This window comes from Mercurialis annua, linkage group LG3 (assembly GCF_937616625.2).
Source record: "Mercurialis annua linkage group LG3, ddMerAnnu1.2, whole genome shotgun sequence".
Lineage (NCBI taxonomy): Eukaryota > Viridiplantae > Streptophyta > Magnoliopsida > Malpighiales > Euphorbiaceae > Mercurialis > Mercurialis annua.
In genome coordinates, this window is record NC_065572.1 from 9,698,924 (window position 1) to 9,722,028 (window position 23,105).

The window sequence follows — 23,105 nt, forward strand, 5'->3', positions numbered from 1 at the left end:
ATCAATTTAGCTAACATTTTTTAGTTCAGGTTATATTAAAATTAAATTATATTTTTGTCACTATAATCAGAAGTGATCGAAAGAAAAAAACAATAACGAATACATCTGCTTTAATATTTTTTTTAAATTGATTAAATATTTTACATTAAACTGAATAATAAAATAACAACATCTTATGTTTAAAGTATCATCTTATTGACACAAAAAATTGACCTTAATTATATTTTATGTCAAAGGAATTCAATTGTTCCATATAAAAGTTCTAAATCAATGTTTTTTCTTTAACTTTTTTTTATTAAATTATGATGAAAAGGACAGAAAATAATGTTGAAAAATACTATTTTAATAAAATTGAACCATAAGGAGAGAATTTGAGTCGATTATGAATTATTATAAGATTGTTATATAAAACAATCAAAAAATAAATAACTCTCTTTTATACATCTAGTCACAAAACATAAAAAGTAAAAAATTAAATTTTCCTTCTCCATATAATTATATAATTATTACTTACATATAACATAGATACTTTCTCGATTATTACTATAATCTCTTTTCAGCTCGCGCATTACACAAATTATTTATACAAAAAAATTAGTTACACATGTAAAAACATAAAAGAAAAACTAATATATTTAGTAATATATAAGTATTAATTAATTGAATTATCATAGAGAGTGACAATTTCTTTTATAATTGATTAATTTCTATTAAAGTTTTCAGACTCAATGAAAATATCAATTACACGAAGGACTCAATTGGATATTTTCCATTTTCAATACATCACTATACAAATTGACCAACTTGTAGAAGCTAGACAGTAGACACCATGAATCCATGATAATAAAACCTTTACACGTCACGTCCTCATAAAATTAAAAAAAAAGAAATAAATTTGCATATTCCAGAATCCAAATCTATTATTCATAACCATAATAATCCTCATTTCCGTAAGCCAAACAGACCTTTAGCAGTGGCAGTGGCAGCGCTACCGTATCTCCGAGTTTCAAGCTCTCAACTACAAATCGCAAACCGTTATAAAGAGTCGCAAACAAACAGAGCCTTACTGTGGTGTTCGTCACAGAACCAGAGAAAATAGAGAGAAAATGGAAGAGAAAAAGATTATAGTCGGTGTCTGTGTCATGGAAAAGAAGGTGAAATGCGGAGTCGAGGTTCTGTTAATTATTTTTCGAAACTAATCAGTATTACGAACTCAGTCTCCGTTTTATATTTTCAAGAATCTTAAATAATGAATTACTGACTCTGTTTTATTTAATTTAGGTTTCCTCAGCTCCAATGAAACAAATCATGGATAGATTACAAGCATTTGGTGAATTTGAGGTAAACACTCCAGTTTTTTTTCAAATTGTTACTGTTTTATTTGATTTGAATTGGTTTATTTTATTTGTTTTTGATGCGATTTTGTTTGTATGTTGATAGATTATACATTTTGGAGATAAAGTTATTCTTGAAGATCCAGTTGAAAGGTATAAATCTATTCATTAATCAATTATTTACGTATCAATAGCTAGTAAATATTTTTTACTATATTTTTGTTCGTATGTGTGTGTTTGTTCGGAATATTGATTATTTGAAGTTATCTAATGTGGAATTTAAGAGAGGTGTTAGGTGTCCGGATATTGTCTTGAAAAAGACTGCGTCGGTACATTTTTGTTCTCTAGATGACAGTTTTTAAGTTTTATTTATATGTAAAGATAGTGATTTCTAATTTTCTTGCAAAGGTAATCGCAATATATGTCTGACAAGCATATAAGTTTTGTTTATACGGATTTGCACCTTTGGGGTGGTGTTTATGATGGTGGTGGCGGCGGTTATTGATAAGAGAAAAGAACCAAGAAATAGTTTGTTATTTTTTACTATCCATTTTTTGCATTTTACCTTCTCATGAGCGAAGAAAGAAGGGACCTAAGAGACAATACCCCAATTTTTATGCAGTTTTCTTTAGCTATAAGCATCAAATACACGCTTCCTTTTGCAAATGAATTTATTAAAGTGTATATATGTAATTTTTGGTTACATTTGTTTTTTTTCCTTTCATGCTCATGCTCATGCTCATGTATTATTTTGCAAATTTTTCCCTTTTAGGAATGTGTCTGAGAAGTTGTTTGCTTATAATATAGTTATAAGGAGATGCATTGGTGCTTATGTTGCAGATGCAAACTTATAATGAAGAATTGCCAATGATTGTACTGTATTGTAGATGCTGTCAATCTTGCCTAGTTAATGTAATTCTGGGTTATTGTATTTTTATAATCTGTAAGATGACCAATTTGATGCTGCATTTGCTTATTTCAGCTGGCCAATTTGTGATTGCTTAGTTGCTTTCTATTCCTCCGGTTATCCGCTCGAAAAAGCCGAGGCTTATGCTGCTTTAAGGAAGTAAGATTTTCTGTCACCTTTTACCCTCTGTCCAGGATTAATCACCCATGTGAATGCTGTCCAAAGAAAATTTATCAGTTGTCAATTTTACTCTGGTTTACCATCTGTTACACACATCGGCGTAACTTTTTCTGTGGATTTTGTATTTCTTGGTTAACTATTAGTCCACTTTGCTCAAAAATTTATACTTCAATCATAATGATGGCTGGTTCGTCATCATATATTGAATAAAAATTTGAATTCCGACAAACTTTTATCTACTGCAAACAAGTTAATTACTTGACAGTTAATAGTTGTGATGTGCTCTGTTATTAGAATTTAATGTGATTTTTGCTTCCATTGATTATCTGCTTTTTGTGATGCAACTACTGTAAATTTTCTCATTATTTATGAATAACATGCCTTATCAAAATTGCTCGTGTAATTGATTCAGGCCTTTTCTTTTCTGTTCTATGTCTGGATGTACCTTGATTCAGGCCTTTTCTAGTGAATGAATTAGAGCCGCAACACCTTCTTCATGACCGAAGAGAAGTATACCAGGTATGTACTGTGTAGTAAAAACTCTAATTTAATTTAGGCCTAATGCCTTAAAACCCCCTGACCTTTTAGTCCCCTTTCGATTCTATCCCGACGTTGAAAAGTCGCCAAATTTACCCTATTTTGGATATTCGGGTTTTAACTGTACCGCAACCGTCCAACTCCGACCCAAGAACCGCCCACCTCCAGACCCAAGAACCGCCCACCTCCAACCCGGGACCGATACAAACCCAGTTCTGGGTTCGTCTTCCATGAGGAAGACGGACAGGTTCGTCTCCCATGACGAAAGTATTCGTTCGTCTTCCATGGCGAATCAGATTTGGTTCGTCAAGGGGAAGACGAATCGGTTCGTTATCAGATTGACATTTTTTTTTTTAAATTTAAAAAATTAATTGCGTATTATGGGCGGTTTTTGGGTTGGAAGACGGTTTTAGTGTCAGAAACGCTAAAAAACAATTAATAGCATTAAAAATAAAATATTAAAATTTATTATTATTATTATTTGAATTTGCGGGGAAGAATGATTTTTTTGTATTATTTATAACATTACAGACTATTTAGAATATATGCTAAATATGATTTTTTTTTTGTATTTTTTCCAAATAAAAAAGAGATTAATTTAATGCTTAAAGGTGCAATTGAAACCCGAATATGCGAAATATGGTAAAATTGGCGACTTTTTAACGTCGGAGTAGAATCGAAAAGGGGATAAAAGGTCAAGATTTTTTAAGATATTAGGCCTTTCATTTACGATACAGATTTCAATCATTGCATCTTACAAGTTTTTTTTGGGTGTGTGTGAGAGGTTGGGGTTGGGGGAGAAACCTGCAAGTATTCAGAAATGATTTGTTGTTAGTTCTCTTGAAGTGTGTGGCTCATGGATATTGTTATGCTATATCATGTTAATTTCTTTGTTTTCCTTTATAGCAGTTGAATAGGATTGTCTAATAAACTATTCATTTCTGCTTATTCAAGTGTCTTGAAATGTATGGAATCCCTGTTCCAAGATATGCACTTGTGAATAGAGAATTTCCATATCAAGAACTGGATTATTTTGTTGAGGAAGAAGATTTTGTTGAGGTCCATGGAGATCGCTTCTGGAAGCCATTTGTAGAGAAACCTGTTGATGGTAAGGTTATCACTAATTTACCTAAAACTTCTGTAATTGTTTACTGCTTATCATTAACATTTAGGTCATTGACATTAAATACTCTCTAACTTGATGCTCAGAGCTTGCATGTTTAATCAGGTTTCTTGTCATTCTTTAGTCGGCATCAATACTTCAGTATTTTGTAGGGTTCTGTTGTAAATATCTTGAGTTAACTAGCTCAATTAATGGATTTGAGTCTCGACAGCCAGTACTAGTGGATACTGGATAGTAGTAAATCTGAAATATATTGAAATCACCCCTTGTAGGAATTTTCTTTACTAAGATCAATTCTAGGTGCGCGTGGTTTATAACCATTTGATGAGTTCTTTTTCAGAGCTTTTTTACATAAACGGGAACTGTTTTTATATCTTGGGGAAAAGTTTAGTTAGATTTCTGCTGGTTGCATCATCTGAAAAAAACCCATCATAAGCATTCTGACACTTTTTTTTTCCAGGTTTGTAAGACTCCTGTAGTAAAGTACTATTTGTTTTACAAATGAAACTCTCGTCTTTTATTAGGACTTTAGGAGTTTTAAAGGTAGACAGAACTGCATGTCAGATTCATATGACTTTTATCTTCAATTAATATTGCCCTGAAGTTCTATTTACTTCTTTTCAGCTGTGGATTATTTGTTTATACAAAATTTTTATGAGTTGGTAAAATTCTGTTTTCCAATAAGCATTGCTGATAGTGACTTGCAATTCTTGCTTTTGTGAAGGGGATAATCATAGTATCATGATATATTATCCAAGCTCAGCAGGTGGGGGGATGAAGGAGTTGTTTAGGAAGGTATTCTAATCAAGTATCAAGATTCTTTTGTTCATTTAATTTTTAACTTAGTGCTGTTACTTTTTTTTTTCTTTATATATTGTGGCAATGTGCTAATTTGCAATGGCATGTAGCCTCTCTTGAACCCTGGGCGATTCTCCCATGAAAGGAATTGATGACATGTTTTCAATTTGGATTTATCTACTTCTACACTGTTCCTTTATCAAAAAACATACCCAAATCTCTTATCATATTGCTTCCGCTTTCCTTTAAATTCATTTTCCTTTTTCTAGTTGTGTCACTGGCCTCGTAGCTGTGAATATTTTGAAGAATAACTGGTTATCAAAGTTAAGATACCATTTTCTGCATTTCATATTTCAGAGTGTACAATAGCATTTTTGCTGTCATGTATCATTTTGCCATATGTAATTGGCTTTCATCTAGGTGCCAATGTCATAGTACATAAACCTGATTGGTTTTGATTTCAGGTTGGAAACCGGTCAAGTGAGTTCCACCCAGAGGTTAGAAGAGTCAGGCGAGAAGGCTCTTATATCTATGAAGAATTTATGCCAACAGGAGGGACAGATGTCAAGGTTGTATTCTTGGAAATTTTAGTACTTTCTTGCATGTGTTTATTTTTTCGAAGTTCTGGGAGCATATGAAGGCATTCTATTTCCTTCGAGAATTCTACCGAAATTAAGTTTGTTAGTGACTTACTGTGGCATGTGGATAATTCTTCCCAGCTTTCTGGCAATCAGCATTGATTTTGAGATTTTCTTAAAATCAACATGCAATGATAATAATATGCTCAGGATAATATGTAGTGTTTTTGTGCTTCCTTAGGGTGCATGGCTTTTCTTTTTTGCATTATTAATTTTTGCTAATTGATTGTGTATTCTTCCAAGTCTTATGTACGTTGCTTTGGCATGCTTTGGTTGACTATAGGTGTACACAGTTGGCCCTGAATATGCGCATGCTGAGGCAAGAAAGTCTCCTGTTGTTGATGGTGTTGTTATGAGAAATCCTGATGGCAAGGAAGTAATGCCCTCAACTTGTTCTGTTTATTTAAGCATCTCTGTCTCTGTCTGTGTGTCTCTCTCTCTTTTTCTCCCATGAATGGGGGTATATGAAATGGTTCTGTTCCTATACATTTAAATACATTTTTTTATATTTTGAAATTTTGCAGTCTAGGGAAGAAGAATATGCTTGAATATCTTATGTTGTTGGTAATTGACTTATTGGAATTTATTTGCATGAAAAACATGTTTAAGCTAATCAGTAATGTGCTCCAATAAATGGTTCTAAAGTCAAATGAGTGCCAGCACAGGAAAAGAGTACCCTAAATACTTTAGGCCTGCTATTTAAATGTAGAGGTGTTTGACTATCTATAGATAAGTTTGGATTTTTGCGGTCATGAAGAGTTTGTGTGGTTGTTCAAAGCGCTGTACTGACGGAGAAGGTCATACATTACGTTAGAATGGAGATTGATAAAAATTAAAAGTTAGTCAAAGTTAAATATTCACTAGCTTTAGCTTATGTGTGTTCTTGCTGTATTTGGTACACATAAGATTATTTTATAACGTCATCCTTTAGGACTTCTGTAGACTGTAGAGTAAAAAAAATTCTCCACTTGCCTTGAAACTATCAAAGTTATTAATATCGGTAGTGATATTGTTCCTAAATATTGCTTTTTGGTTAGAAGTGGATATATTTAAAATATATTGTTTTCATTCTTTTGACAGGTGAGATATCCTGTGTTGCTGACACCTAACGAGAAGCAAATGGCAAGGGAGGTTTGCATTGCATTTAGGCAAGGGGTATGACTTCAGAACATGGAAATTTTTTTCATCGCCTTCTTCTGGTTTCCCAGACATTATTAACCTATTAAATAGATTATAGCTATGAAATACTAAGTACACAATAATCACCTACTTCTTAACTTTGTGCAAAGTGCTATCAGATCAGATATTTGTATATTCTTCTTGGTTGCAACAAATTTCAATTAAATGGCTAAGGTGCTTAGGCTGTTTAGGCAGATTGGTCGCCATAGAATAATATTATGAGATAATTAAGTTCTCCAGATAATGACACCTTTTCCTATCAGGTTACTTGGCATGTATAGATGTATATCTATATAGGAATTATAGTTTTAATATTCCTATTTACTTAATTGTGATACTCTTGTATAGTTGACTTACCTTAAATAGGTTTATGTACTGTGTATAAATAAATTGAGATATGTGGAATAAAATAATTCAGTATTTTCAGCCAATTATCAATTTGGTTGTTCAAGCTATCCCCCTCATTGTTATTTAAATACGTGATAAATAGTTGGTTTAATCCTCAGTAGTGGTAATTACCACACCATAGTTTTGTCATCTTGTTTTCTATTCCTACCAATAAGTCTGGAGTTATTAAGCACATAGTTCTTTGTGGTGGTTACTAGTATCTGTGACTCTGTTAACATAATAAACCTCTCTTCCTCTTAATAAATGCCAAAGAGAGCTGTTTGAGCATGATAACCTTTAATTTAAATGTGAATTGTCTAGTTCTCCATCAAAATCATTATTTTTGTTATTTGTATGGCCAATTAATGTATTGTTTTTGTTCATTTCAGGTTTGCGGATTTGATCTCTTGCGATGTGAAGGACGGTCGTATGTTTGTGATGTGAATGGGTGGAGTTTTGTGAAAAATTCCTACAAGTAATTCTTTCTTCTTATTATTCTTATGAACAGTAAATTTGTGAGTTGCTAAAATAACTGCAATGCTTATTGGGGTTGGTAGTAGCATATGAAATTTTCTCCAAAAGGAACCAAAAAGAATGATTGGGCATAAAGGTGGCACTATTTGTGTCAGTTTTAAAATGTCACTGAAGCTCTGACCCCCTCACCATTCTGTTGGATATTTTATCATGTCTTAAACAACATAAATTACTTTTGATATACTGTCTTAGCACTTCATGGAACTAGGTGGAAAACAAAAAAGGGACAGAAAAATCAATATCGGCATAGAACTTGGTGAACTTTCTATGACAAAATATAGTAATAATAGCCAGCATCAGGATTGTTTTCACAATGCTCATGCTTTGTATATATTGTGCTAGTGAATAGCACATAGCTGGATGCAGTGTAAGGGTTAAATGGTCATAAGTGAAGAGGTATTTTATTACGTCCAACAGTTTCGGTCAAAGCCATTTACAAGCGTGAGACATGATGTATTCTCGAGCTCCACTGTTCCATGCAAAGATCATCAAGATGATATCAACTTTCATAATTTGGGTCTTGCTGTTTTGTTTTGTTATCTTATAATGCAAACTAATTGTTTTAAATTGAGGCTTGTTTATTGCTTTCTCTTTATTAGTAGTTTGTCAAAGTTTTGATTTTGTTAGAATATTGCATATGGTATCTCGTCCTGATGCATATATTATGATGACGCTAATTGTTTTAAATTGAGACTTGTTTGTTGCTTTCTCTTTATTAGTAGTTTGTCAAAGTTTTGATTTTGTTAGAATATTGCTTATGGTATCTCGTCCTGATGCAGATATTATGATGATGCTGCTTGTGTGCTGAGAAAGTTGTTCTTAGATGCCAAAGCTCCTCATCTTTCATCAACCATTCCACCTACTTTACCTTGGAAAGTCAATGAACCAGTCCAGCCTTCAGAGGGATTAACTCGTCAGGGAAGTGGGATTATTGGATCATTTGGGCAGTCTGAGGAGTTACGCTGCGTGATTGCTATTATGCGGCAGTATGTCGTACAGCTGTTCTTAAATTCTCAATTGATTAATCTGCTTGGAAACTGACTACTGAAGAGTTCATTATGTTTGCAAATAATTTGTGTTCTAGATTTTTTTTTCAATAGAGTTATAATCTGGTAGGATTATATTAATTTACCTTGATTTCAAATGAACATAGTATGATATCTGGGCCAAATGAAGAATAAGTGAGAAAAGAGAAATAGAAAGTCATTTGAACATAGTTATAGGGAGCGAGCCTTAGTACAATGGTAATACTGCTCCTTTGGAGACCTGTAGGTCATGGGTTTGAGATGCGGAAACAACTTTTCTGCAGAATACTAGGGCAAGGTTACATACTGATGCACCTATCCTTCCCCTACACTGCAATAGCCAGGAGTATTTTGTGCAGTGGGTGAGCCCTAAGTTCTTTGCCGCGGAGGGGTGTCTAAGTATAATTACCTTTGCAGCCTAAAACATGTGGAATTAATTGCAAATTCCATCAATGTCAATAGCATTCTTCCAAGCACTCTAAATTGTTTAGTTGTGAAGGTGCAGAATCCCTTATGAGAATTTTGGAGGTTCCAAACATGAAACTATCCAACTGAAAATGTATATATGGTGTATTCCAATTATAAGTTACCAATTTTCACTTTCCCTCACTTTTACATGATTTCTATATGGCAGTGGAGATAGAACTGCTAAACAGAAGGTGAAGTTGAAGGTGACAGAGGAAAAGCTGCTAAACTTGATGTTAAAGTACAATGGGGGACGGCCTAGATCTGAGGTAATCGAGTTTATAGTGCATTATTCCTGTTTGTGTTTTATTGAGTCTTAATTATCTTACTCGTCTCTTTATGTTTTTCATTTGCAGACAAAACTTAAAAGTGCTGTTCAGTTGCAAGATCTATTAGATGCTACACGAATGCTTGTACCTCGTACAAGGTATCACACAAAATTTTAAAATTCCATAACTTAATCAGAAATTGATTTGTTTTTGTTTACACTATATGAAATCTGCGCTAATTATGTGCTTGTGCAAAAGGTGACAAATCTGTCATTTCTCAGACAGGAACTTATTACTGCATTAATGTTTGTTCTATTGCGTATTGTGTTCTTCACAATAATTTGTAGGGTTAATAATTATTAGCCCCACGAGTTTAGGTTCGAACTATTGTTTCCCCCATGACTTTTGAAAATAACGATTTTTTCCCTCACATTTTAGTTTTCTTTAACTAAAATTCCCTTTTATTAGGGGGTTTCAGTTCTATAAAATATTAAAGTGAGGAGGGAAATAGTAAATTTTTTAAAATTGAGGGGGAAACAGTAGTTCATGTATAAACTCATGGGGATAATAGTAAAACCCTAATTTGTATTGGTTCTAAGGGGCTTAGTTGGACATTTGAAATATATTTTAATGCTACTCCTTTTCAATGGTTGGCATAATGTACCCGTTTGATAATTCAATTTATTTCATAAATCAAAATTTTAAGTACTTAATAGTTTTAAGTTGATTTGATAATACAAAATAAACTCAACTTAAATTAATCAATTAAAGTCAAAAATAATTTACGATGATAAATTTAGAAGATTACTTAAAAAATTAAAACATTTATATTCCAAAAAACTTTTTGTGAAGTGACTTTTTCATCTTTCATATATCTTCAAAGCATTACTTATAAAGCTATAAATAAAAAAATATTTACGATTTTAAATTCTTTATGTATGTTTAAATTTTGCCAATGGTACAAAAAAACCCTTTATGCAGATAATTGTAACCATACACATATAAAATCACAGCAATTATGTTATTTCTTTGACACTTGGCCCTCAAAGTTTTAAACGGTGCGAAAAAGTTCTTTAAGTTTTTCAAAAAGAACACGTAAGCCATTTTATTTTTTTGCCATTTAGCCACGCACATTTTTAGTTATTTCTGTGGTTTTTTTTTCAAGCCTGTTGAAAAGATTTGAGGGCCCAAATGGTAAGGAAATAACTAAAAGGTCTTTTGCGCTCTTTCTAAAAAACATGAAGAGTTTTTTTGTACCTTCTGCCTTTAAATTATTATAAATCATTATACATTTTATGTTTATACTTTTATATATTTATAAAGATATATAGATATATTTGTTTGTATTATAATATTATTATGAATTTTTGTTATAATTTCAAATACTTATATGGATAAAAGTAAAATAAATGAACAAAGGGTCAACGCGCCCCCTATACTTATGTCACAGGGTCATCTAACCCAATTTATACTTTTTTGAGTAAATAACCCCAAAACTTTTCATTTTCGGGTCAAGTAACCCCATAATTGTATTTTTAAAATGCGTAAAATACAAATCGGAGGTGAGGGATGTAAAAAAGTAATTAGATTCTTCCCTAATTGTTACGATAAAATTATCCTAAATCTGTTTTTTAAAATAAAAATATAAATTATGGGGTTATTTGACCAAAAATGAAGAGTTTTGGGGTTAGTTGCTCAAAAAAGTATAAATTGGGCTAGATGACCCCGTGTCACAAGTTCAGGGGGCGCGTTGACCCTTTGTTCAAAAATAAATGAATAAGGTTAAGTATATTTTATTAAAACTTTTAAAGTTTTAAACATTCATAAGCAAAAATTATCACACATTATAAAACACCACTCAAAACTTTTTTCTTTCCCACTTTTGAGGGATTCTGTTCCGCAGTATGAGTTAGTCATAACTTCATAATATGTTTCATGGTGACTTTAATGAATAATGGGAACCAAACTTTATAGCTTCCGTAGTTGTTTGCGTCCATGCTATATCATAAATGATCGACGAAATGGAAATTTGATCATCCATTTATGATAAATCTGATTCATACCAGGTTCAGTCCTAATTTAGTAGTGACTTCTTACATTATGTAGACCTGGTCGAGAAAGTGACAGTGAGGCGGAAGATATTGAGCATGCTGAAAAGCTTCGTCAAGTTAAAGCAGTGCTCGAGGAGGTATTCTTTTGACTCTAGAAATCATTTTTTCTTAAATTTTGAACTAAAAAGTACTATTTTGTTTTCATGAACTAACCTGTACCTTTAGTAAAAAAAAAAAGGGTTAAATGCAAATTCATACACCAACTTTGACCTAATTTGCAATTACAACATAAACTTTGAAACTTGGCAATGTCAGTAACCAACTTTACACTTTTGGCAAATCGATACACCAAACTCAAAAAACACTAACGTGGACATTGTAATAAACCGCCATTTGTCGTTTTATGATTGGTCGGTGTACCAATTTGCCAAGAAATGAAAGTTGGTTACCGACATTGCCAAGTTTAAAAGTTTATGTTGTAATTGCAAATTAGGTCAAAGTTGGTGTATGAATTTGCATTTAACCCAAAAAAAAAAACAAAAACTAACCTGTACCTAAGTTACAGTCGGTCTCATCTCCTGCTGCATTTACATGTAACGTTTGTCTTTCACCATGGTATCATATAGACTTCCAATTCATTCTCTTAGGCAAGCAATGATTTTTGGGTGTTGGTTGGACATAATTTGTTTTAATACCTGAACTCTTGGAGCCATCGGTTAACAATTTTTTTTAAAAGGAAAATGAAAAAGATAAAGTAGTTATGACGTGCCTAATGGTTTTCTTTAAGTTTACAGTCATCATTTACATACAATTGTATTGTCTCAAACTTGCAATGGTGTTCCCTTTCTCACAATTTGAGTCTTTCTGGGTCCAGGGTGGGCATTTCTCAGGAATTTATAGGAAAGTTCAACTAAAGCCTTTAAAGTGGGCCAAAGTTCCAAAAAGTAACGGTGAAGGTGAGGAAGAACGGCCAGTAGAAGCTTTGATGGTTCTTAAATATGGGGGCGTTCTTACTCATGCTGGCAGAAAGCAGGTCTTGTTTACATTTATCTTAAATCTATTGTTCTCCTATTATTTATTGATTGAATTATATTTGGATTGAGGTTCTTTATTTAACTTTAGGGGTATTGGCAATATAAATCCCAACGTTTCACTTTTTTAGCGATTTAAGCCTAATTTTAGAACTTTATGAAACAAATCCTAACTAATTTTTGCAAATTGTAGCCCAAATTCTAATTTCAGCCATTTTGTCATCTTTTTTAGGCTACAAGTTGCAAAAATGCGAAACGTTGGGATTTTATTTGCAAAATTTAAAACGTTGGGATTAATATACCAACAATATGGCTGTCACATAAGCAAATAGTGGCCGGAAAACGGCTTGGGTTACAACTTGCAAAAATTGAAAAGGTTAGGATTTGTTTCGTAAAGTTTTAAACGTTAGGCTTAAATCGCAAAAAAAGTGAAACGTTAGGATTTGTTTTGCCAATATGGCAATACCCCTTAAATTTATCTTTGCATGTATGATAGAATACATGGATTGCTTCCTAAGAAAGTATGTTACACAAAATTCCTTTTTCCTTTAATCATCAATGCAACCTTCTTACTCTTGTTTCAGATTTCTTCTTGTAATTGTCTTGCAGGCAGAAGAGTTGGGCAGATTTTTTCGGAATCATATGTATCCAGGTCAAGATAATGAACCTTTTTTTCCTCTTTTGCTTGTATGTGGAAACCTAATTAACTAGGAATTTTTAAGTATTATGCTCAGACAAGATGTGTTTGCTTGACAAATATTTTCTTAGTATATTTGCCCGGTATTTTGTTACAAGTTCTTATGTTAGACCATTGTCGACTGGCTCTAACTTAGACTTGGGCTTGTTTAGGAGGTTCTCTTATCCTTCATTGAATCATAGCTTCTTGTGATATATACATTGAGAAAATACAAATATCATTTTACGGTGAGATGAGAGTTGGAGTGGTTGTTGATTTAAGTCAAAAACTACCAAAGCACAGGTCCAACCTAATTGTAAAACTTGAACTTGAATCATCGAGTTCAATCAAGTCTCATTTTTTGAGCTTAAGCTTTGTCAAATGATCAATCCATCCAAAAGTTCAAGATATTATGTGAGATTCTAACTATAATTTGTTATCTCTAACATACGTGCTTGCTAATGACGGCTGGACTGGAAGCACGAATAAGCATAAATCCACCTGATCTTGTTCAAATTAAATTTAATCAAATGGTTGGCATGGATCGAACACCAGTGGTTCTGGTACCATGTCAAAAAACCAATCCACCGAAAAATTCAATCTATTAGGTGAGGCTTCAACTATAATTGTATTATATCTATCAAGCTTGATGTGATAGTGCTCAAAATACTTGATCTCAACTTGACTTGATCAATTGTTGAACAGATTTGACAACTTTAAGTTCAAGGATAAATAAGCTCAAGGATAAATAAGCTCAAGTTAACTTGAAGAAGCTCTATTAGACTTGATATTGGCGTACATAGTTAGGGTACTATTATCCATTTGATGAAAATCAGGGGTAAAATGGTAAATAGTAGCATATACCTATTTGACCTGCAAGCTTCTCGATTCAGTTATCGATTAGTACGAAATCTAAACGCGGGTGACCAACCAATTTGAGTAAACATGATGTCAATCTGATTGATATCCTGTCAAGTTTGAGTAGCTTTAGAGTTAATCTTAGAGTAGACTACAGGCAGGTTAGAATGATTTACAGCCCCCGAATGAGGATGCAAGTGCAACTAAGGCTTCATTGTATAATTGACCAACATTAATTAGTAATGAAACCGTTTGCTGAATTTCTGGGTTTGTATGCGATAAGGGTAAAGATTATTGGATGTTATTTTTATTTAGCTCCTGGCCCATGTCTTTTGACCCAACATGATTCTGCCAAACTTAGTCCATGACTTGAGGTTCTGCTACCTTTTGCACTTGCAAAAATATTTATAACAAAGAATTTTGTGCTGAACTGATGCATGCCTCCTTTTAGTTAGGAGGTGATCTTTGGTTGACTATGACGTGGTTTAGCTGAAAGAGGATAGTGGCTGAACACTTGTATTTCTTACATGGAAATGGAAATTTCTTGCGTTGCTGTTTAGCACTATCTGGTTTTGTTACATCTTATGGTTTTATGTAGCTTTGACTAGCTAAATTGTTTTTCACAATTTATTTCCATTGAAATGAATATGTTAAAAGTTATTGCGTTGCTGTTTAGCACTATCACAATTTTTTCCCATTGAAGTGAATATGTGAATATGTCACATCTTATGGTTTTATGTGCAATAATATTTCTTTTTCCATTGAAGTGAATATGTTAAAAGTTATTATGTAACACCCTTGTTTGTACTCTTCTGCTGATTAAGTTGACCGACATTGCAGGAGAAGGTACAGGTCTTCTTCGCCTACATAGTACATATCGTCATGATCTTAAAATTTACAGCTCCGATGAGGGTCGTGTGCAGGTACAGGATAGTATATAGAGAAGATGTTTCTCTTTTTTTTTTGTGATCCTGTTGGGTGCTTTCTTTGTTGTAACTAAATTTCCATACATCATTCACAAGATATCTGTTTACAGATGTCTGCTGCTGCATTTGCTAAAGGCCTGCTTGATTTGGAAGGACAGCTAACGCCAATCCTGGTTTGTGGTCTTCTTATTATTCAAAGGTTTGACTGCTTGTGTATGTTTAATTACGACTGAAACAACTGTCTTTGTCTAGGTTTCCCTTGTCAGCAAGGATTCCTCAATGTTGGATGGACTGGACAATGCCAGCAGTGCTATGGAAGAAGCCAAGGTCTGTCTTGCTTCTTTAGATGAGTTTAGATATTGTCTTGGTAGGTATGCCTGCAGTCAGCATCTAGTATCAAGGTTGTGGCCTGAAGAATATTGTTAAACTTAGTTGACTTCCCCTTCTATTTTATTCCGTGATATGAACTAAAATGGCTTTCTACTGCATTTGCTGATTGACTTATTTTGTGCATTTGAACACGGTTAAGTATTTGATTTGTTCTTGTGGAGCGCCAATTAGGTTTGAGCTTTGGCAAAATCTTGTGAAGATATTGTGTTGGAAGTTGAAACCTATGGATGACAATGTTGAGAATGTCATATGTACCAAACATGAACACGACATCAAAAAATGAGAGTTTATCTTTATATTGCATGATAATTGAATGTAATATTAATAAATTTTTAATTATGTTATGGTATGAATGTGCTTTTGATTGACCTATTTATCCGTAATAGGCAAAAAAATCTAACTTGTCTCACTGATGAGTGATGACTGTAGTATATAATAATATTTCAGTTAATCTTTCAATTATTCATTTCATTCTTTACATGAGCTGTTACGCACAAAGATTTAGGGACAATTTTGTTTGAGTTAATTTTAAAGAATGATGATAAGTTGTATTCTACTTCAGATGGGTAATGTGAGTTTAGGTTGTGCCATTTAAACCAATTTGACATGCTTGTTAAACATGATATGTGCTGTCACATTGCACATCTGATTATTGTGAACTCTTATTTTTGGGGTTTGATACAAGTAATAAACTCTGTTGATCATTTTGACCTCAAGATAATCAGGTCCATCTTCTGATATGCATGAATCCAATCTATTGTTATGTAATATCCGCCAATTTAGTACTTTATTTTCTTTTGTAATATCTACAGGCTAGGTTAAACGAGATTATAACTTCTGGTACAAAGGCTGCTAATAACATTGGATCCTCTGAATTTCCTTGGATGACTGATGGAGCTGGATTACCCCCAAATGCTTCTGAACTTCTCCCAAAACTGGTAACGTCACTCTTAAACGACCTGCCATGTTATAATCGAAAAAATAATGATTACAACTAATTATCATAGTATGACATATATACACCATATATTATGATTGGTATAATTTTGATACAAAACTGTACTATGGTCAGACATCATGGTATTAGAATAATGAAAAAAATTACCTCTACTATAGACCATCAAGTTTCTAAAAATGACATGTTCAACCTTTTCTTACATAAATAAAGTTTCTTCATTGTCTTTAATCTCCTTTTGTTTTTTTAAAAATTTACAACATTTAATTCCACGGGGTGTATTTTGTTGGACATAGGAAGCTAGGCACTATGCTGAACTATTTTTTCTTTTATTTTCTTCTTTCCTTTATAGAACATTTCTTTTTCGCTTGATTCGTTAAACAGGTGAAATTGACCAAGAAGGTCACAGAACAAGTGAGATTACTAGCTAAGGATGAATATGAAGAACTTACAGAGACAAGCTCATACAATGTTATACTCCCATATGACCAGGCAAAGGCCCTTGGTAAAACAAATATAGATATTGATCGTATTGCTGCAGGATTGCCCTGTGGCAGTGAGGGATTTCTTTTGATGTTTGCACGCTGGAGAAAACTGGAAAGAGACTTGTATAATGAACGCAAAGAGTACGTGGTTATTATCTTAGTATTAATTGTTTGTTCCATTAGCTGTCCACACACCATGTCAAATGATTTGTAACTTGCTTTCTTGCTTTCTTCTAATTTAATGAGAACTGTCATTCTAATCTCTGGACTTAGAAAAATCTGGGGTAAAGGGGCTTTGGTTTTATAGACTATATTTTTCTCACTCTTCTTTTTGTTTACATGCAGTCGATTTGATATAACACAAATTCCTGATGTCTATGACTCTTGCAAGTAAGTGCCCTGTTTTCATCACACACACAGATCCAAAATTATTTTCACAGTAATTATATTTACCTACAAAAATAAACAAATTCCAGTCATGATTGAAAGTGCTTTATGTTACCATGTCAACCAATAGTGTTACTAATTATTTTGTTTCTAGCAAACTGAAATGGTTTAGAGCTTTTCTAAGAGCTGTTTGTGTTCTCTAATTTTTCACATGTTTTGTGATCTTCCAACGATCTAATCTAATGACTTGTATTAGTTGATTTAGTTCAGATCATTCTTTGAGACAGACCATGATGCCCCAAAATTTCATTTCAGCTCTTTTACTTTCTACAATTCCTTATGTGTGACAAATTTTCTCTGGTAAATTTCGAATATAAGCTTTAATCACTTTGACTTTAATCCATGTTTAATCATATCGGTAGATGATGATTAGCCTGGGCTGGTTGCTGCGGGTGTGCCGTGGTAGGTGTTTAGGTCAATGACATGCGAGTAATCAGGCTTGTGAAACATAACTTGTTCTCCTAGTGGTCTGTGCATATGAATATATAACAGGCACAAGGGGCCATGAAATTTGTATTCACTTGCTTGTGGTCACATCTATTGTATTGTAATGCTAAAGAAGAAAGGACAAAAGAAATGGGCTGTGACAAAAAAAATAGATTCATTATTGTTAATTACAACACTAAAATTTAAGTTTATTGACTTGCTTTTATTCAAAAAATTGTAGTAAGCCCATATTAAAAAGGACTATTACGTGATTATTTATGTCATTCCCCACAATTAACCCTTCTTACTGAAATGATTCTCTTAATTACGCACCATTTTACAGATACGATTTACTGCACAATGCTCATCTTAATCTAGAAGGGCTGGATGAACTCTTCAAAGTTGCTCAGGTACAAACATAATTTGATCCTATATTCATGACCTTCCATATTTTACTTTACATGCCTTATAAAGTACAGCACAGTGCAACTTAATTTAGTGATAGAAACCTTCTTGCCATGCGCAATACTGCTAAAAGATTGTTCCTTAGCCATATCTACTTACATTTAAATTTATTGCAGTTACTTGCTGATGGTGTCATCCCAAATGAGTATGGGATTAATCCAAAGCAGAAATTGAAGATTGGCTCTAAGGTTAGACTTTTTAATGCTTCTGTTTTTATCTCACTGCAAGGTCAGCTGATAGCCACTTTCTTAGTTGCCTTTATGAAGAAGTTTTTGATGACAATATGCTTAATATTTACTCTGACAACAGAACTTTATTAAGCATGTTTTAACATTTGTTCCATACGCCTTTGCAATTTTTCTGCTTGGGCTTGAACAACCTCCAAGTATAGCTTGAATTTCAACAAACTTGCATGAATTTATCATGTGAATGTGTGACTGTTCCAGACCAGGTTTAAGATCTGGTCATTGGCTGATCCAACTTCCAAGTGGAATCTATAAGATGATGGTATGTCTCACTGAAAGAGAGCCAAACTAACTCGATAAAATTTACAGCTCACTAGAGAGAGAGTCTATGGTCTCTGAATTTAGATGGAACTCAAACCTTGATCAAATCTGCTTCCTGATTCCTTGAATTTCCATTAGTACTATTTTTTAGAAACTCAAGTAACTATTCACTATTTCTATATAGGTCAAACACACATCTAAACCACAAATGTAGCAACACATCTTCTGAATCTAGTTGCGTCTCTGCACTTTTCAGCACTAAGTTAAGGTTGAAACATTTTAAATGAAGTTGAAGTCTTGTTTCTTGAATTTCAGATTGCTCGTCGTCTGTTGGGAAAAATATTGATTGACCTGAGGAATACTCGGGAGGAAGCCATTAGTGTTGCAGAATTAAAAAGTAATCAAGACGAACATTCAATGTCAACAAAGTGCGAAAAGGACGATGCTCAGTCAAAGCTTTTAACTAAGACTGAAGATACTAGAAGAACTAGCACAAGTGAAATGTCAATTGATCAGGACGATGATGATGATAAAGAAACAAAATACCGTTTAGATCCCAAGTACATATTGTGATCATTTGATTTATCCTCAGAATTAATATTTGAATAACTGATCTTGCAATACTTCACATTTTTATTCAGGTATGCAAATGTGAAAACACCTGATCGCCATGTCCGGACGCGTCTTTATTTTACTTCTGTAAGTATAGTAAATGAGCAATTTTATTTATTTCACAACACCTCACATCTCTCTTCTCATGATGTAGAATTTGCATTTTTGTTTTGGTCTTCATGATCTATGAATTCCTTGTATAAAATGTAAAATGGGAAGCATCCAAATAGGCATTGTCTGTTAGCATGCTAACAAAATTTCTTTAATTATAGCACATTTACATTCCGTTTTCTTCTTACAGCTAAAAATGGGATTTAGTTTTCCACATTTTCTTTTACCCTGATTAGGGAGATTATCTACACAGTATTTTGCTGCATTCAGAGTGTTGAATTTTCAAATTAATTTTAACTTTTAAAGCCTTTTTATTCACTTCCCTTCTTTAAAACTTTTCAAAGATCATCTATTGATAGCATTATCGAGATGAGGAAGTATCAGATCCTTAATGTTTTCCATGCGACGATCTTTCCAACACATTTTCAACTTTTTTGAACATATGTGACCTCTTACCCAGTTTGACGACAGAAACAGATTATTCATCTTATTATTTTCACCACTATTGTTAAATATGTTCCTCAATAACGTTCTGTTCTATGAAAAGTTTAGAATGTCCATCACTGATTATTATCTGAAATAATATTGATTCTGTTTCTGATTGTGAGAATGCCCTAAAATTAATTGTTGCAAATTTGTCTTATCAGGAATCTCATATCCATTCCCTTATGAATGTTCTTCGCTACTGTAATCTGGATGAATCTCTTCTAGAGGAGGATAGTCTTGTTTGCTATAATGCCTTGGAGCGACTGCACAAAACCAAGGAGCTCGACTACATGAGTTATATTGTACTGAGGATGTTTGAGAATATCGAGGTGCTACCTTTACGTATAATTATTTTTCTAAAAGAAAATTTAATGGTGTTTAGCTTCATCGAGAGGATGCATCTTTAATATTTAGGGCCAAATTTTGTTGGCTAGTCAGACCTAGAAATTGGTTTCTGCAACTTGGATTTATATTAGGAACTTACCCAGTCATGTAATCCAGTCAAATGATTTTAATCTCTGTTACCAACTCCTGTTTGACATTGAGCTAAATCCTGTTTTTTAAGCAAACAAAGGCGAATCCAGCTAAATCTATTATATTCAATATAATATACAACAATTCAGATTCATTCTCTATTTCTACAGTTACTTTAATAACTACGTAAAGATAATTTCATATATCAGCTTTGGTATGCTCTTCCAAGTTCAGTAAAGTGTAAAGATACGTTTAGTGTTTGAATACACTCGCTTCTTGATATAATTTTATTGAAAATATAAAAAAAAAGATAGAGCATTCTCTCTTGTACTATTTTTCTAAAGCTATTTCTACCTGGCTTGGTTGTAGGTTTAAACAATTGAAAGTTATGTTTTCCTTTTCTTCCTATAAATAAAATAGTATACAAAAGAATTGGACTCTTTTGGTTCATTACTTCTATTATTTATGTTCTTTGATTAGCTGGAATATATTGGGTTTCTCACTTATCTAGCTGCATTTTTAAAATTGAAAATGCAGGTTCCTTTGGAAGACCCGAAAAGGTACCGAATAGAGATGACCTATAGCCGTGGTGCTGACTTATCCCCCTTGGAGGTAATGCATTTTCAATCATTCCTATAAATTTCCTCATCTTCCATGGAGAAACCTTCTGTGTTGTACCATTTGAACAAGAGTTTACTTTCAAACAGAATAGGCCAAAAATAAAATCGAGTTCGAACAACTGCTTGCGTATAGAGGTGATATATTTTGCTAGGCCGCAAACAATAATTTTTCGTTTGCTTTTACTGACCTGAAAACATGAAATAGAGCTGTAGTAGATAAGACGCTTAGGCTTTCAGCCATAATAAGGTGAGCCCGTATATAATTGCTTAGGCTAAATAGATGAAGTTAGAAATTTAATTTTCTATGACATGCTATACTTTATTCTTAGATTGGAAAGAAGTTCCCACAAATTTCTGTTAATTTCTTTTTCTTTTTTCTGGTTTCTGTTAAACTGATTATAAGTCTATAATAATTCATTTGATGATCTTGAGAAGCTCTTTTTCCTCAGAAGAACGACAGTGAGGCCACATCATTACATCAGGAACACACACTGCCTATCATGGGTCCGGAGAGACTGCAAGAAGTAGGATCGTATCTGACGTTAGAAAAAATGGAGAAAATGGTTCGACCATTTGCTATGCCACCAGAAGATTTTCCTCCACCTTCAACCCCTGCAGGATTCTCTGGCTACTTCTCAAAGAGTGCTGCCGTACTAGAGCGTTTGGTCAATCTCTGGCCTTTTCATAAGCACGATAAGCATGCTGGTGCCAATGGAAAGTAGATTCTCACCTTTTCTTCAAAAGAATATCTTCCCTTTCTCCTTCCCTTAAATTTATCACGTCTTTCACATTCTTTTGTTATTTTACACGTTGCGCCTAATCTTTAGTTTTTAGCGGACCAGCTGAGGTGAGTTTGAGCTCTTCTGGCATAAAATTTTGGATCAAACTAACTTCTTTCAACAGTGGAATGAAAGATTGTTGTTGGAAGTAACCTTAGCTGAAACTGACCTGGTTTACAATCTTTTGTTGTAGTATTTGTTTCTTCAATTAATTGGGTATAGCTCACGAACAATATTAAGTCTAATGTTTGCTAAAGGCTGCCATTTAATTTTTATCTTCATGATCTGTCATGAACACAACTAGCAAAGGGTTTTGTGGAGAATTTTGAAGCCAAAGTTCGAAGCAAATGTGGAAACAAGCTACTGATTATGTCCTAAGAATATTTTTATTAGTGTTTTTTTTGGCCTAATTATTTAAAAAAGCCCCACCTTGTAATAATTTTTCGTTTATACCATGACCTAGGAAAAAGTTCATTTGTACCCTATTTTTGATTTTTCATTTTCAACTGTACCTCGAAGTACTAAATTGATCTCTTTTCATATACAAAAAGGGCTAAAATAATCCTTTAAATTTAACTATTATTCTAATAAGACATTAATCATATTAATTGTTTAAAAATACCTTCTTTTTCAAAAAAAATTAAATTAATAATAAATATTATTTATATAATTTTTTTTTTGAAAAAAAATTCCGGACTCCTCCTCGAAGGAGGAGCACGAACTGCTCCTTCCTCCATGGGGGACAGGAGCAGCGTGCTCCTTCCCCCATGGGGGAAGGAGCAGATTTGCTTCTTCCTCCTTCCTCCTTCCCCCATGGGGGAAGGAGAGCTCCTCCGGCATTAAAACGATAAAAAAAAATTAAAAAAAATTAGCGGGTTCGATAAATGGGGAGAGTATGATAATACGCCGAAAATATTTTTTAAATAATTTAATTTGTTATTAAAATATTTAAAAATAATAAATTAGAAGATTAATTTAAACATTTTTAAAGTTGAAGGACTTATTTGTATTTTTTAAAATAAAGAAAAATATGGTGGAACCCTTCTATTTAGTTGTTATTAACATTTTTATCCTTAAAAATTTTATATAGTCAATTGTACCCTTTTTGGGGTAGAGATGAAAATGAAAAGTCAAAAAAAAGGTACAAATGAATTTTTTCTTAGATTATGGTATAAACGAAAAAATATTATAAGGTGGGTTTTTTTTAAGTAATTAAACCTTTTTTTTTATCTATTATGAATCATGCTTTAAGACAAAAGAAGCATCAGCTAAGCATTTAGGCATTATTACTAAAATTCTTCAATGTCGGGTCGTAATCACTAGATCTTTTTCGAACTTTTAAAAAGTTTATTGTTTTTGTTGATGTTTGATCAAATTTACAATCATTTATTATTGTCAGTTAAAAGGTTGGATTGTTAGAAATGAAATTCA

General features: G+C 33.0%; 1 protein-coding gene across 3 annotated transcripts; it reads left to right on the top strand.

The window, feature by feature from the left end:
* Positions 1-884: 884 nt before the first annotated feature.
* LOC126672073 (inositol hexakisphosphate and diphosphoinositol-pentakisphosphate kinase VIP2-like) lies at positions 885-21,907 on the top strand. Of its 3 annotated transcripts, none has more exons than XM_050365974.2 (30): positions 885-1,172; positions 1,282-1,341; positions 1,441-1,487; positions 2,317-2,400; positions 2,877-2,940; positions 3,913-4,066; positions 4,806-4,876; positions 5,344-5,448; positions 5,801-5,893; positions 6,598-6,672; positions 7,473-7,558; positions 8,397-8,603; positions 9,277-9,376; positions 9,464-9,534; positions 11,483-11,564; positions 12,302-12,460; positions 13,068-13,110; positions 14,833-14,915; positions 15,029-15,091; positions 15,171-15,245; positions 16,121-16,246; positions 16,648-16,889; positions 17,094-17,138; positions 17,965-18,031; positions 18,203-18,274; positions 18,908-19,152; positions 19,234-19,291; positions 19,963-20,130; positions 20,813-20,887; positions 21,348-21,907. In XM_050365974.2, exons 1-30 carry the CDS (start codon positions 1,107-1,109, stop codon positions 21,615-21,617), a joined length of 3,156 nt encoding a protein of 1,051 aa, XP_050221931.1. In that variant the 5' UTR covers positions 885-1,106; the 3' UTR covers positions 21,618-21,907. The 3 variants fall into 3 exon arrangements, with proteins under 3 accessions (XP_050221931.1, XP_050221930.1, XP_050221932.1); XM_050365973.2 differs by having other exon boundaries at positions 886-1,172; positions 21,345-21,907; XM_050365975.2 differs by having other exon boundaries at positions 886-1,154; positions 21,345-21,907.
* The last annotated feature ends 1,198 nt before the right edge of the window (positions 21,908-23,105 follow it).